Source organism: Solanum lycopersicum, chromosome 3, assembly GCF_036512215.1.
Source record: "Solanum lycopersicum chromosome 3, SLM_r2.1".
In the NCBI taxonomy this organism is placed as follows: domain Eukaryota; kingdom Viridiplantae; phylum Streptophyta; class Magnoliopsida; order Solanales; family Solanaceae; genus Solanum; species Solanum lycopersicum.
In genome coordinates this window covers 20,881,602-20,898,298 of record NC_090802.1, presented here as the reverse complement: position 1 = coordinate 20,898,298, position 16,697 = coordinate 20,881,602, and the positions used below count along the sequence as shown (strand labels likewise).

Genomic DNA, 16,697 nt, shown 5'->3' with positions numbered 1-16,697 from the left:
AGCCTTATGGTAGGGCTGATTGTGGCTTTGGGTTGTTAATGGAGGGTGTGGCAATATACCGAGTTTTTGGTTGTGGAGGACTGTTTTGAGGATCCCACTTTGTTATTAGCTATTAGAAATGTGTCCATTATGCATTTAACTTGTGGCTGTAAAAAGGGAAAAAAGGGTAGAAAGAAGCATATGTAAGAAGGATCCGACGAGCAAGTTGCCGCCTAATAGCCAACATATTGCCGATATGGCTAGAATGTGTTAATGGGATGTTTGTAATTACTGTAACATGAAGTAGCATCCAGAATTGATAGGATCTTGATTTCAGAAGAATGGGATGCTAACTTCATTAATTTGAAACAAGTACCCCTCCAAAGATTGAGTTCAGACCACATTCCATTAGCCTTGCTGGGTGGATCTTGGGAGAGAAACAAGAACTTTTCAAATTTGAAAACTGGTGGCTTGAAACTGAATGAGATTTTGTCTACAGAGTGAAAGGATGGTGGAATTCTTTCGACTTCACTGGAAGACCTGACCATGTTTTAGCATCCAAATTCAAAGCTGTTAAAACTAAACTACAGGAATGGAGGAAATATGATGCTGGAAATCTGGGCAATCAGCGGAAAAAGCTACTTGAACAAATGGCAGTAATAGATGCAAATAGAGAAGATAGAATTCTCACAGAGGAAGAGATAACAGAAGGCAGGGATTATGTTGAAGTATGAGGAACTGGTCAAAGGGAAGAAAGTCTGTGGAGACAAATATCAAGAGCATTGTGGCTCAAAGAAGGGGACAAGAACACCAAGTTTTTTCACAGAATAGCAAATGCACATAGAAGATATAATAACATAGATCAGCTCATGGTACAGGGAGAAATCACTCATTAAAAAAAAAAAAAAGTGTACACTGAAACAGCTCAATGGAGGCCTACTCTTCAAGATGCCCAATGTCCAGTTATAATAGAGGAGGAAAAGGAAGCTTTACAAGCCAACTTTGAAGAGAATGAAGTGTTGAGAATATCTACATCTCATCAGAGAAAGCTATTTTATTTTATTTTTAAACTGGTAAATGTGTATTCCTCGGCATTAAGGGCATGCTGGACACCATCAAAAAGTGTTTAGATTAAAAAAAAACAACTAGAAAACAAGATACTTACAGAGATCTTAATAAATCTACAAACTAATCTATATCCCTAAACCTACTTCTTTACACCAAAAGTAGAAAGATATTATACAACTCCATTTAACTTTCTAGATGGAATTGGATCCATCTTCATAACACCTCCCATTTCTCTCTCTCCATACTGTCCACCAGATGCAGTGTGGGAAGATCCTCCACCACTTCTTTTGACTTTTGCTGCCTCCCCTTTCCATCCAGCAACTAAGCAAATCTGCAGTATGCTCCGGCATAGTTCAGCTTGTCATTGTTATCTTGAGAAATAGAGACCAAAGTTGTGTTGTAAAAGTGCAGTGCAAAAAGTTTCATGTCTCATTGCATAAGAAGCACCTGGAAACTATGATGGCCCCTTTTTTTTTTCAAAACTTCTAGTGTCAGGCATGTCCCTTTAACCACCAACCAAGTAAAGCATTTTACCTTGGTCGGGGATGGACTATTTCATAAGTTTCTCCATATTTTTGGTTGCCCTCTACACTTTACCCTTTCTTCCATTTTACAAACCCTTTTAACAGAGAATTGCCCATCAATATTGTCTTTCCATCTTAATGTATCTGGTTCAACAGTAGTGCCATTGAAATCATCAACCCTATTTAGCAAATCGGCTGCTCTATGGCATGTGGAAGGTTTTGTGCCAGTGGAATCTTGTGGGATGGATAGCCTTGACATTCTACCAACATCGTTCGGATAACTTAGCTTCCTTTAGACTAGTAGCAGACTTGAGGCTATCGCTGTTTGTTGCACTTCTGTATCTTCTCCCACTAATTCTGTTGTTCCAACATGTTCTTGGAGGATCAGTGCGTCACTAGAGGCGTGGAACTGAGATAGTATAGGTTTGGAGCCTTTACTGTGTGGAGTAGACGGTGTTCCACGGTGGTTGTTGCTGGATTGGATCCTATTGGAGATACCATCACCCACCGCGTCGTTCTTTCTAGCTAGGTGGGGTGCTTATCACTGGCTGGGTGGACTTGGTGATTTCGGCGATCGCACCCAGGCCTCTCTTTCTAGCCGGGCTGGGAGTGTGGTGGTTGGGTATCCCTGGGCTGGGAGCTGACTGCATGGTAGGACAACTTGCGATATCTATCTCACCCCGAGTTGTCTTTCTAGCAGGGCTGGGAGTGGACTGTCTGGTTGGGTGCCCCCTGGGTCACTCTTTTTAGCTGGGTTGGGAGTGCACTGCTAGCTGGGTGGAGTCGGATGGGTTATCTTGGTTGTTTTGGGTTGGGAGCCCGGTTTTCTTCTTCCTCAGTACACTTAGCTATTCTTTGTACCTATCAGTTAATGGGGGTCAGTTCAGGTTTTATTTGAACTTGCGCACGAGTGTACCTTCTGGGCTTATTGGGGTCCAGTTAGGTTTAGTTTAGCTATACTTTCTTTATTTATGGTATGCTTGGTGCTTTCTTTTCATATCCGCTTTGACCTCTCTATGTTTAGATTCTATCCTTTCTTATTGTTTCTACACTTTTTACTTCTATCTTTTTTACTCAGTCGGCCTTTGATGCCTACTGAGTACATGTTGTTGAGGTACTCATGCTACACTCTGCATCAATTTCGTGATGATGCAGGTCCCAGTACCAGTTACCAATGGTGATCAGTTCCTGCCTTCTTTTGCAATTGTGGTTCGGAGACGAGAGTGAGCACTTGGCGTTTTGGGTTTATCCTGTCTCCTTTTGTTTTGGCTAGTCTTGTTGCTTTTTGAGACACGCTTTGTTGTGGTCCACTTTTGGGACTTGTACTCTTCATTGCAGGCTGCCAAGAGAATTGTGTGATACATCAAAGTAACCATCACCTATGGAGTCAAGTTTCGGAAGAGGAAACCTGTGAAGCTCTGTGGGTACACCGACAGTGATTAGGGTGGTTTGAGGATGATGCAAAGAGTGCTTCAGGGTACTGTTTTAGTCTTGGTCCTGGAATTTTCTCATGGAATAGTAAGAAACAAGATATTGTGGCTCGATCTACTACAGAAGCTGAGTTTGTGGCAGCAGCAGCAGCAGTAAATCAAGCACTGTGGCTGAAGAAAATTCTGATTGATCTGCATATGAAGCCAACTGGAAGCATTGAAGTGCTCGTGGACAATGAGGCAACAATAGCTATATCTCACAATGAACTAAGCACTTCAAAATCAAGTTTTTCTTCTTGAGAGAAGTGCAAAAAGATAAGAGATATAATTCTTCTCTACTGCAAGACGGAAGAACAATTGGCTGATACATTGACTAAACATTTACCAGTCAGTAAGTTTGAGCTCCTCAGACAGATTTGGAGTTTGCAGTTTCCAAAGCAAGGAGGAGTGTTAGGAATTTTCTTTTGAACTGCAGATAATTTATGTTTACTGCTTTATATTATATAAGACTTAGTCAATTAGTTGTTAGCCATGTATTCTTATTATTTAGGAGTTAGTTAGTGCTTTAGGGAATCTCCTAGCCGTGTTTAATACTTTTTATTTCACTCCAGTCTAACAGATGTAATGGTGAGACATCAATAAAAAGTTCTTCTGCTGATATTCTTCTTGACTTCTCTACTATCTAATATCTTGTACTTCTGAAATTTACCAACAGCCCTAGAAAGTTGCCAGAATTTGATGCATGGCGGCAATTTTGACCTGATTTTCCTTCACCAGATGTTTCTCACCAATGCTTTGATACCATGTGAAAAGTATAAGAGAAAAATATCATTTAACTTGTATCTGCATTATTGCGGCCCTGTTTATAGACTCTACATTACAATCCTTATCCAAGTAGGATTTCACGTAATTTCTTATTCCTATTCTAACTCTAACAGAAACATTTCCGTTTATATTTTCTTCGTTGGAGATAGTTATACTGACTTATAAAAGCATAAGCTTATACCTTCCCCAGCAGCAATAAGGGAAAGAGCATGAGCAGGGGACAAAACAACTTCTTCCTTGATTCCTTCCACAAAGGTCCCCTAAAATCAAAAAGGAGAACAACAAATGAGAACACTGTATTTAGAAATCAGAACATTGAAGTGCAGCGTGCTACATAATTTCAAAGTTGTTAGCATCAAATAAAAGAGTTCAACATACTAAAATAGCTTAAGATGGAGAAAAATGAGCATAAGCAAATACTTTACAAACTAACTGAGCATAAACAATACTTTACAAACTAACCGGAACACTACCAATTACTTTAATTCGAAAAAGAAGACCACTGCCGATTGAAAAATAAGCACTAATGCTTAGTTTAAAGCAGCTAGAAGCCCGACAAATGTCAATCTCTGGAGTCTGGATGTGCAAGTGTGTGAGATGTAGGCTTGTAGGAGAAGGTCCTTATTGTATATTAAGCAGCACCCTGGCCATCCCATCAGGAGGATGCTTAGTAGCATTTAATACAGGAAGCTGGCTGGAGAACCCAGAAGAAGTCAATCAGACAATGACCCTACAGGTGCTATAACAATATTGCTTAATGTGTGCACTAATCGAGTACAATAGTGATGTTAGATAACAGTGACATTAAGTAAGGTATAAGCAGCAAACAAAACCCTAGATTGGAGCTCACAATAGAACCATAGATATTCTGTTTTTTCACAAAATGCCCGCAATACTAAATTAATTTATATCCAGTCAACATTCTTATGAAGTTGTGAACTACAATAATCCAGCTAGTCCCTCTATACATACATACATACATACATATATATATATATATATATATATATATATATATATATATATCAGTTATGTAAGTAAAATCCCCCTTCACTGGAACTTCTGTTCTCAATCGACAAACACTTAGATTTGCACAAGTCATTAAATGTCACAAAAGACGCTACCACTTGATATGCTGAAATATTTTTTTAAAAATTTGAAGGAGGAAGTATCCGTGGTGGTATATATTCTTTATCAGATCTGCAGTTGTATGTATACCTTGCAATAGGCATGTTATTTATATGAACTTAGTGTTGTCTAGCTTATTATCTCAAGGGGGCTCGCACAATTTTTATTATGTGCCAGCAAATCATTCAAGCCAAACTTGGGTCGCTTAAATTGGGGATTATGTATACACGAATTATCTCTGTTAATGTTCCCAGATTCTCTCCAACATAGCAGGTAAAAGCTCTCATTAGCTGAGCCCTTTTTTTTAGATTGAAAGGTTAAGAGGAGTTCTCCTTTTAGATTGATAAGAATTGCTAGCCCAAAAGAAAAAGAATAATTGCTAGCCGAGTTGCTCCAAAAATTTTGTTCAACGGAAAAGGTAGTACAAGGCAGATGTATGAGGGGCTCATGTCACTAGTTCAAATCTTATCAAGCGAATACTTAAAGGAGAAGGATAAAGCATAGGCCCATTATCCCTCAAGTTTCGAAGTTGGAGTACGGTGAATTCCTCAATTATCAAAATACTTTCCACAATTAGAAGACACCTTTGTAAAGTCAGTCATGTAGTTAAATTATTTATTGTTCACATTGCAAATAAAAGGAGTTCTCTGATGCAGGAATAAACCTTTTGTTTACATTCCAGAGGATTAGCACCTACACTTCTGTCAAGGTTTAAACGGTTTCAATTCTTTTTAGCCTAGGGACAGAACAAGTCCCCCTTATCTATCAAATAACCACTGAAGTGGTTTATTTTAACCAAAAGATGAAGAGAATTTCCAGTATAGTTCACAAGGTCTTTTTGTTTTTCTACTCAATGGTGATTCAAAAGTAGCTTTGCTTCGCAAAGATTTCTCAATTTCAAAGTTATCTTAGTAGCCAAATAGTTCATGCAACTATTTAACACCCAAGTTATCACGTGCTCCATGGCCTGTTATGGTAAATGCTACTAACCAATGAGGCAATGATTAGTCCAAGCAACGGAAATAATGTGCAATAACCAGCATCTTCTTTCAGATAACAAAGTTTGAGTTGTTGTTGTTGCTGAGGTGAATCTAGTATTTGGAACAAAGTGCTGACAATGCCATTAATGTAGCATTCCTAAGGAAGCAACTACTCATGCATGTAACTTATGATTGTTCTCCACTGCAAGTTCACGACATTTCTTTTACATGTGTAGATATATGTGTCCAGTAGGTTGATCCCTAAACCTTTTTTATTCTTTTTGATCGAGTAAGATTTCATTGAATGAACTAAGAAGGTACCCGGAATAGATTGATCATGCTAAACTAAACTGCACTCCCTCCCATATGTAGAAGTACAGTTTGTTTATATTAAAAGGGATACCTAGCAGAAAAAACAAGAGCTCTTGCACGGACTCTTCACTTCCGATGTCGCACCTGTGACGGGTTCTCCAAAAATACACTACTTTTGGAGAATCCGACATGCACCCGTAGACATTTTTAAAGAGTCCAATCAACATAGCTTCCAAGTGAATGGAAGTTAACAAAACAACAAGTAAATCATACAGCTAATGACTTGATGCAGCATCATAAAGAAAAATAGGTGTTTATTAGCATTGTTTACGTGAACATGCATAAAAATCTTAATGGAAATGAAACCTGAGTGTCCTCTCTGATTCTTAAATTCTGTCCAGCTGGATTTAGCAAGTCATTGACAACCTGAATAAAGCAGATGTTACGGATACAATGAACTAACACAAAATTGTTTCAACATTAAACACCTAACCCAAACTGTAAGCATCAACCCTTTAGTTCTCAAGTAACCACAGTTAAACAGAAGAAATTAGTAGTCTGAATGCATGGATATTTTAAATGTGTAACATAAACAACTCAATGAATCATCAAGATGATGTCAAAGCCTTATGAAGTCACACTAAACATGAATCATGCTTACACGTCAGATAATTGATAGCTTATTTCTAAAAAACAGAAGATGGAAACATATGGGTCATAGTTTCATTGAGCTTGCTCATTCCACCCATACATTTTCATATTAAAGAAAATTTTCAAAAAGAAAATTGTTTCAGAACTTCCGTATGACTGGTAAAGGTGTTATATAATAAATACATGTTACTCAGTTTTTAATATTTGTGCAGATGAATTCTTATAAGCCATTCTCAAGTTTTATCTATACGTGAATTTTTATTTGGCGGAATGGCCTAAGAGACGCTCCTACTTGTGTCGATGTTTGTCATCCCAGCTCCTGTACACTCGAAGTTTCAATTAAACACCTGTAATTGTTACATCACGTTATTTAAACCCCTATGACCATTGACCAATCCTATGTGGCAATTCGATGGTTGAGTTGGAATAATGCGTGAATTTCACGCGTATAACGAGCATAAACATTAAATTTACACTAAAAATGATTAAAATAAGAGAAGGAAAGAAAAAGACCAACAATAAAAAAGAAAAAAAAATTCTGCCACCTCTTTCTTCTTTCCACCCTCCGTTCTTCCCCTATTTCATCCCCCCCCCCCCCCCCCCCATTTTCACCACCTGAAATCACTATTTGAGAAAAACAATTAAGATCAAACTGAAGATCTATATTTTATTTTGGAAAGAGGTTCTAAAATTGTTTGTTTATGATGCCAGTGAAGATGGTTTTCATTTCTTTAAAGGGTTTTGAATCTGTTTGGTTGAAGCTGAAATCTTTCATCATTTTTTCATTCTTTTATCTTATTTTTGCCGTTGGTGCTGAAGGAAATTTAATTTTGTCAATCTCTTTTATTTTTTATTATTGAAAGAAAAAAGTTGACAATAAAATGGTGGAACAAAAGAGGATGAAGATGGTGGAATGAAGAGGAAGGTTCAGTGAAGGAAAAGGTGGAGAATGGAGATGGTGGGTGGGTGAGGGGGCGGGGGTAGTCCCAAGGTGGTGAAGATGATGATAGATCTAAAAGGAAAAAATTCAAAAAAGGTAGTTTTTTTAAAAGAATAGTAATATAAAACTAATAAATTAATATGACGTGTGATAAAAATCCGATGTGGCCACTGATTTGTCATTCATATTGAAACGTCTTAAGAGCACGGAAGGTAAGAAGAGTTTTAGATAGTGTGATTTAACAATACAGGTATTTAAAAGAAACTTTAGAGAGTACAGTGGCCGGAATGACAAACTGGAACAAGTAGAACGGTCTCCTAAATCATTCCGGTTTATATTTAATGGTAGCTATTTGTTGAAAAGATGAAAATCAAACTTTTATCATTATCCACAGTGGTGGAAATCAAGGATATGGGGAAGTTCAACATTTAATTAAAAGGGGTCAAGTAATTAGGATAAACAACAAAAGAAAGTAGATCAAGGAAAGGGATGGCAGTTGAAACGGTGAACTGTTGAAATTCTAGATGTATTTGACTCCCTCTAGAACACTAGAATAGCTCCAGCTTCTTGGAGTCGTTTGATGAAAATGTGGTGCAAGTACAACCACTGAACTGTTTGAGTTTATAGAAATATACAAAGATGCCAATTTCAAAAAAAGAAAAGTAGATCAAGGAAAGAGATTAACAGTGGACAAGTACTATACATATATTGAGCAGAACTACGAACTTAAAAGCGAAACAGCCAATTTTCATAAATGGTTGGAATCTCACCTCGTTGTAGATCTCCAGGTATGAGACACGAAGCAGAAATTCTCGGCTTGGAGTCTAAACCAGCAACAAATTCAGCCAAGTATTTATGTTGGAGTATAATCCATAAAAGTTTGCACTAACAAGAAGTACCTCTTGGATAATGCTGAAGGCATCCTTCACAGCCAATGGTATAATACCAGGAGATCTTTGATCACCCTATGATGAGACATAAGTTTCATAGAATTATCAGATTCATCCATCAAATGAACAGTAAGTTGATTACATAGGCCCCTATATAGCATAATGTATAGGGAACTGCAACAGCAGCTCCAATTTAGCAAACAAAGAGCCAGCCTATCATGTGAAACCTACACTTGCCAAGGCAATTTAAAGATTTGTGAACTCCCTGTAGAATGAATCAGCCTTATTTAATTTAAAGCCATCATGTTGTAACTTAAAGCAATGAAAAGGGATTATCGCTTCACAGGTGATCCCATCCACTTTAAGAAGTTTGAGCTTCAAAAAGTGCTGCACAAAGTGATCCCATCAAGGATCCATCGCCTCTTTGAGTTTCAACCTTGAGAAGTTGGATTAATATTGGCATTGGATATTGGATGCTGAACTAGTTATTTTAATTACAATTTAACTTTTTCTGTACTTAACCCGTAGATGATTTCTATTTTCCCCATAAAATGTGTGCTTCACTTTGTTGCTTTTTTCTGTTTTTTGTTTTTAAAAACACTTATGGATGACGCACGAGTTCAGGTATTTCAGGAACTAGACAGAATGGTATACTATCTGACAATGTTCACGGGTACAGATTTCATTGTCTATTACTGAAGGTTGTCTTCATTTTTTTTCTTATTCCAATGTTTGTAAGCAACAGACACCCCATCTTCCAGTATGTATTTTTCAAGTTTATCATTAAATATCTTTGTTCTTATAAATAGTAAGACAATGATCTGATATAGTTTTAACTGCCATATCAGTAAGAGAGAGAATGGCAGTTCACCCTGACAGTCAAAAGCCCAAGACATTGGAGACAAAACTGGCGACTAGTTAGTAGATCCGGCCACAGCCAAGGTGTCGGAAGTTCCAGGCAACCAAATCACAGAAGTGGCTTCCCAGACGGAACAGCCATGCAGTGACACATATTGAGAGGAAAAGTAATTTCCTTGAGTCTCAATCATGTGCGGCGCTTGTAACAGATTCTAGTGCAACACCACTGTTTCCAGCCCATCCAGTTTTCAATACTTTTTATCGGCTGGAATTCTGTCAGCTTAATTTTCAGAGCATATATTGCCATCTGGCTGAAGAAAAAAATGTTTGGAGAGAGATCTTTCTCGACAAGTCAAGAAATTCAGATCAAGGAAGCACAGGCATAGCCAGCTTTGAACCTGGAGGTTATAGGAAGATAAACAGTGGAAAAAGCCGGGTTTCAATTGGACTTGTGAAAACATGCAGTTGAGAAAGAATTCTTGAAGACCAAGTAGGAAGCTTCCCAATATGGGTTGGATCAGCTGAAGCTACAGAGGACTGCACAGTGGAGAGCAAGAGTAGTAACAACACTGGAAATCCCACAGCCAGGGGCATCTGATTTCTTCCCGGGTTCGCTGGCCAAAGGGAAGCACCGGCACCGAGGGTGTTGTAAAGGGGGGAACAAATATAAGCAGATAAGGAGAAAGTACAAGAACAATAAGGAGAGGGATGAGGGAATGGCTGGAGAGGGACATAAGGAAAGAGGAGGTTAGGGAGGTGGTGAATAGCTGTAAACAAGATAAAACTCCTAGGGATCTGATGGTTCTTTTTGGCTTTCTTCCAACAGTACTGGAACAAGGTTACATAAGAGGTGAGGAAATAATAACTCCATCTGACAAAATCAGAAGTTCGAGATGAGACTCAAAGTATATCCTTAATCGCCATTTTTTTGAATAGGGAAGGAGCAGCGAGCATCAAAGACTATCAGTAAAATAGTATTAGGTGGGATTTGGAAATAAAGGAATCTTAAATGTTTTGAAGGCAAAAGAGAGCACACACACAAGTTGAAGTTCAATTTCTTTACTCATCTTAGCCTTTTGGTGCAACATGCAAAATGTATATGCTGTAGAGAGCTTCTTCGATATTCTCAGTTATCTCCCAGGTTAGAGTAGGTAGGAACTGAGTTTTTGGAAGGTTCCTAGATATGAGATTGAAATACTTATAAGGCTCCTGATGTAGTCACTGCAAAATCTTGGTGCTTCTTTAGCTTATAAAAATGTTCACGTATACAAAAGAAAAATAGAAGGGTGTTTGAAGGGATATAGCCTAGCTTTATACATTTGAGGAATAGCTTGACTCCTTTAGTCAATTCTTTTCTGCACTCACGAAGTTCCTGACTAAAAAAAGAAATAAAGATTAAATTTGGCTACAACCTAGTCATCATCGAAAGGATTTAAGACAGCTCAACTTCACTTTTTTGTAGTAACTATCCCCACATGAAAATAAGGACCAGAAGCAGTAACAGATATTTTCGTGTGGTACAGTTACTACAAAAAAGTGAAGTTGAGTTGTCTTAAATCCTTTCTATGATAACTAGATTCTAGCCAAATTTAATCTTTATTTCTTTTTCTTGAGAAGGAATTTAATCTTTATTTCTTTCTTTAGCACAAGTGTAGAACCAATTAAAAGAATAGAAAGAACAGAGTGTTTTACCTATGAAGGACTTTTCATCTAATTCAGTTTGTTACCTGATTTTTGATTTCTTCAATATGATATTTTATAACATTTCCTTTACATATTTTCTTTTGTCAAGTAAGTTCATATGTATTCTTTAGATAATTTTTTCTTTTTCCTTTTAGGGATAGTCTATATTTCCTTTGGCAGCTACTCAGTCCAACCTTCCATGAGTGGCATGAGTATGACTGCAACATGTTTATTATCCATACATAATTTTCGAGAGAAAATGGCTTATTTATTTCATTCACACACAAAGTCGAAATCATGTTCAACATGCACACCAACAGAAGTATGTTTACAGAGATACATGATGGAAGAGGAAAGGATATGCTCTAGTAGATAAAATCAACAATGTGGAAACAATTATCTTACATGCATGGTATGGGTTTTCCCGCTGCTCGTAACCCCGTACGCAAAGATCGTGCCTGCAATTGAAAAAACGAGGATGAATATCTGACTGAAAATGAGAAATATCAGCCTCTCAAATTTCATCCAAGGATTTGAAGGAAACTCGTTCCAAAAATCAGTAAAATTGTGATACCTATATACAAGAAAAGGAGCAGCCCATGATATTAGCCAGCTCCTCCAGTTTAAATGCGACTACTTGCTATGAATCACAATTCCTTGATCCCAGTCAAGTTGGTAAATCTTGTCAAGTAGTGTTTTGAATATAGATATATCTTACGCCTACATTACATACTAGTATTCTAGCATTCAATCTGTAATATTGATCTGATATATTCTCTCAGGTCACAGTTACTGATAGTTACTCTAGAACTGGATTTGACAAAAGCCCTGTTTCGATACAAGTATCATTTACAGGAACCTTACTTCACCATCAGCTCACGTTATTCTTTTTTTACACTGCCTTTCTTCTTTTTGTTTTCTTTTTTCTTTTGGTTTGATAAGTAAAGTTAATAAGCTATTGACTGTTTTAGGTCATGGATGCAGCTTACGCTTTAGAAGTTTGGAAGATCATAGATAAGAAGATCTTTTGGTTCAATCTCAGAAGAGGCAAAAAACACTAGGTGCTCTTCCTATCTGTCCAAGCTTTGATCGACACGGCTACCGTGATGGCGGTGGTGAGGTAGCAGGAACCCATGGAATTAGTCAAGATGCATTCAAGTTAGCCCAGACATCACGGCGAAAAGAAAGATAAGAAGATCTTTTCAAGAAACTGAAATTACTTTGGACAAGGAAAAACACCCTCTAAGTATTGGTTGCTACAGATAAACCAGCTACCTAACAGAGTTTTAACTACAGGTCAAATTCAATGGAAAAAATATAATCCCTCAACTAACTTTCTGGTAGCTTGCTCACTGAAAGCCACAAGACATGCCATATATGGCAAAGGTTTCATGCTGGCTGCCACTTCTCTTTAACACAGGTATTTGCATTTGATAGGCACTTATTCTAAGTCAAATGAGTATTCCACCATAACATTGTCAGCTTTTTGTATTCTTTTGTAATATCGATTATCAGAAAAATATGCAAGCAAAAATGGGAAGTGTTCATGAGCAGCAAATGCACATTCAAGGCTACATAAACTCCATTTACTTGTGTAAACATAATCCTTGATCATAAGATAAAAGCTACATACCATTTATGCCTTCCATGGAACCACCAATAACATGTTGTGCAGCAACATCATAGACATGACGTGTTGTGGTGGTAGGACCAAAAACCCTATCTGTCAAGAGTCAACCACATTTGTTAGTTAGCCTATGTGAATAGTTAGATACAGAAGGACCAAGGCATTATAATGGACAAGACAAGCATGTCTCACAATCAGGCATTGAAACAATTGTCAGACTCAATACACAAAAAGAAATAAGACCGAATAATGATTATAGTTTTGCTGAAATAAGCAGTCTGGTAGTGAATAGTGAACGCAAACAGTCTAACTACTGTGAAACACTAAACCTGCAATAAACAATCAAACACCTGATTCAAACAATCAAGTATGTCCGATATAGGATGCTGAAAGTCCTTATGCTAAATCTTCAGTCACAGACCCAATTCCTTGAGATGACCTCAATTGACGAAGTGGCTCAAGTTTCAACTTCTTGTTCTTTCTAGCTAAAGGAACTCATATACCTTAAGCAGCATTCAGGATGAAGCAATTGGTGATTATTTTTATTTTTTTGCGGAATCATTTGAAAATGTTGTAACCGGATATATGATTAAGTTCCCCTTTCTACCATTGAATGCAAATTAGTATTTCAACAATTTGTTGATTTGGCATGCTAATTTATCATTTGCTCAGGTATGTTACAAACATTACTATTGCACTAAATATTTTATTTTATTTTATTTTTTGGCAAGTACTGCTGCACTTCATAATATTATGACGTAGTTGACAAACATTTCTATATCAGTAGAAATGGTCAATTCTTTTATTGATGAAGTAAATAGCTTCATATGATGGCATCAAGAAGATGCATGGCTGTACAAAAGACATTACAAAATGTAACGAGTTAGCTCCATCATATGAGTGGCTATTTTAAACTAGGGAGCAAACAAAATTCAAAAAAAAAAAAATTGTCAGTTATGAAGAGGGACGCATTCTGCCAGCTAAATAGATACTTAATACATCTAGCCTTAACAAAGTGATTTGGAGTTGATAAACCATAAAAAGAAATTTTTGACTAAAGTCATAAATTAAGTGCTAACTGAATACAATTCTTGGTTGAATAATAGGGGAATAGAAAGATATGAACTAGTAGCATCCAAGCAATAAGGAAGCTAACTCTTATGTTTCTAAATAAGAAAAGTGCATTGTCTATACTATACAGAAAGAATGACAATATACATCGAGACATACCATATGCATAAGCAAGTGAAGGATTACGCTCATTTCTAACAATAGTTTCTCCATCTGCGTACCATGAGATTTCCTCCCCTTGTCGAATCTCCCTCGGGCTAATCACATTAACGACCAAATTAATTTCGAAAAAAAACGATGCCAATTTCAAAAACTGATGAGTAAAGTCAATTCCACCTCAGAGGTCGGAAACGCACTGTCACCGTAACATTCTCTTTGGGTCTCTCTGTCTCTACTGACACACTCTCCGAGTAATGAAACTGCGGCTTACTCCTAGCTGATGAGGAAGCCGGGGAGCTCACACCATCTATAGAATGTTCTGGAAACTGCTTAGATGACGATGTTGTTGATGACGTAGGCGAATTCGCTACTCTTGAGCTCAATTTCTGGAATTTCGAAGCTTGTTTAGTCGCCATTTTTATCTACAGAAATTAATCCATTGGAAACAAAACAGATAAATATAAAATCTGAAAAGAAAAAAAAAACAGAACAATCAAAACCTACATTTATAGACTCAAATTAGCAAAAAGAAAAGGTATAAAAGTGAATAATTGCATGCATTTACAGTTGAGATTGGAAAAAAATACCTTAATCTTCACTTTAGTTTAAGATCTAAAAGTAGGTGATAAAAAAACAGCATTATTCTCAGAATATCACTTTTAGGTGAGAAGATTGTGTTCGGATTGGATAATCTGTTTCTCTCTCTAACTATAATAGCTTACCTTGGAAGCGATGCACACTTTTTTTCTCTCTCTTACTTATTTCCATGAAAGCTTAAACCAACTCTCTACTGTTTATCACAATGACACCATAACTGTGCCGTGTGTGTAGAGAGAGAAAACTGGAGAAGAGACAGAAAAGGACCGTCCCACACTATTGCGCTGGGTAGTGGATGAAACAAAAAAAAAAGAAAGTGCGACTCGTGAAGTCAATAGTGTTGAAAATTGAAATGGTTGTTTGTAGATAAAAGAAACAGTGAAGAAGAAAACTGGCAGGGTGGATATGTTAGTTTTTATAAACTGTGGGGGCGTTTTGTTTCCCTCTTTGGTATTATTGTTTAAATTGTAGGGGGCAACAACAACAAATTTATGACATTACATATTTGTTCACAAGATTCTTGCGTCAAAGATGGACGAGAATTATGTAGGGCCGTTCGGTTATGAGCTAAGTTCAAAGTTATACTTTTAGATATTAATTAATTTATTAATTTTAGGGGAAATCATGAAACCTATATTAGGTACTATACCTACCGTTTAAAAGAATTGCAATTTGTGGTTATAATATCTTTAAATTTTATTATTCGTTTAATTTGTATAAATTTAAAATCTGTATAATTTAATTTTTATTTGTCTAAATTTAAAATTTTGTATATATTTATCCTAGTTATTAGTGCATTGACACATGTGTTGCACGTGATTGTCAATTCTGAAAATATATGTTACATTAAATAGTACTTATTTAAGAGAATATTTGAATAATAAGCTTAGCACAAAATAATTATGTAGATTTTGTGAATCATCATCATAATATATATATATATATTATATATCTTATTCGCGCGAACCTAAGAAGATAATCAATGAAAAATTTTATTAGTTAAATGCAATGATGTATATATTTATTTCAATTTAATGATGTTCAATCATGTTATTAGTTGGGTCTCACTAATATTACTTTAAAGACAATATTTATTTTGTATTTTTCTTGTCATCTAACCAGATGTACTTTGAGTTGCTAATTTATGTTTAAAAAATAGAATTACTGATTTCAACAACAAAACTTTGCAGAAACACGAAATTACTAAAGTTTAAAGAACCAGCAAGAGAGATGAATAGAAATTAATTCACAAAAAATAAAAATTTGTAAAGGTGCCGGAATCTAAAAATTAGAGTATAAAAAGATCAAGTCCACTGAATGCACACTTTCTCCTTAAGGAAATTATCCCCCTCTAATATGCGAGGTTTGATTTGGAATATGTCCTCCCAGATAAAATGACTTCAATCACCATCATATTGATACTCAAAACTCTGGTGTCAATGAACCACTCAACAATATTAAAGTACACAAAGAAATTTTTGTGCAAAAAAAATGAAGTCAGAAAAAATCGCAAGGAAAAAATTTGAAGAATGAATGGTATTTATAGGCAAAAATAACTGGTTCTAAAAGGTTGCAACCCTTTCAAAATTCATACGACCGTTCATGAAAGTTGCAATCTTTCAAACGTTAGGATACAGAGTTGGAAGAGAATGTCAGTATATCAGTTCATCTTCATCAAAGGCCAAGATCTCCATAAATTCGATTATTTTGCCCCTCGGTCATGGTTGTTCCCGCAAGTTGCTACCTTTCAAAACAGTCACTTCCAACGACAAAAAATTCAAATAAAACGGGAAAGAATCAAAATAAAATGGGCCTGCGCGGATCCGGATCGATCAATTAACTAATTAATTGAAACGTTTCTGCTAATTAACTAATTAATTGAAACGTTTTGGCCATTTAATTTAATTTAATTAATTAACTAAATAGCTAAAACAAATTTTGTCCAAAAAATAACCTCTCCATCGATCATTTTCCA

At 36.4% G+C, this 16,697-nt stretch overlaps 1 protein-coding gene across 6 annotated transcripts in view; it reads right to left on the bottom strand.

Annotated features, from left to right (window-relative positions):
- Window positions 1–15,201, bottom strand: part of LOC101265709 (kinesin-like protein KIN-7K, chloroplastic) — a 41,707-nt gene extending 26,506 nt beyond the window's left edge. For 2 of the 6 annotated variants that reach the window (XR_011219908.1, XM_004234712.5), the window contains exons 1-9: window positions 14,848–15,201; window positions 14,303–14,547; window positions 14,126–14,223; window positions 12,902–12,991; window positions 11,674–11,726; window positions 8,737–8,802; window positions 8,608–8,661; window positions 6,613–6,672; window positions 4,008–4,086 (exon numbers count right to left, since the gene is read on the bottom strand). Coding sequence is in view for 4 of the 6 variants with exons in the window: in XM_004234712.5 (XP_004234760.2) it covers window positions 4,008–4,086; window positions 6,613–6,672; window positions 8,608–8,661; window positions 8,737–8,802; window positions 11,674–11,726; window positions 12,902–12,991; window positions 14,126–14,223; window positions 14,303–14,541 (739 nt within the window). In the remaining 2 variants the exon portion in view is untranslated. Of the gene's footprint in view, window positions 1–4,007; window positions 4,087–6,612; window positions 6,673–8,607; window positions 8,662–8,736; window positions 8,803–11,673; window positions 11,727–12,901; window positions 12,992–14,125; window positions 14,224–14,302; window positions 14,548–14,712 lie in introns of all 6 variants that reach the window. The other 4 variants (XR_011219909.1, XM_010319562.4, XM_069294889.1 and 1 more) reach the window with 3 other exon arrangements.
- Window positions 15,202–16,697: the final 1,496 nt, after the last annotated feature.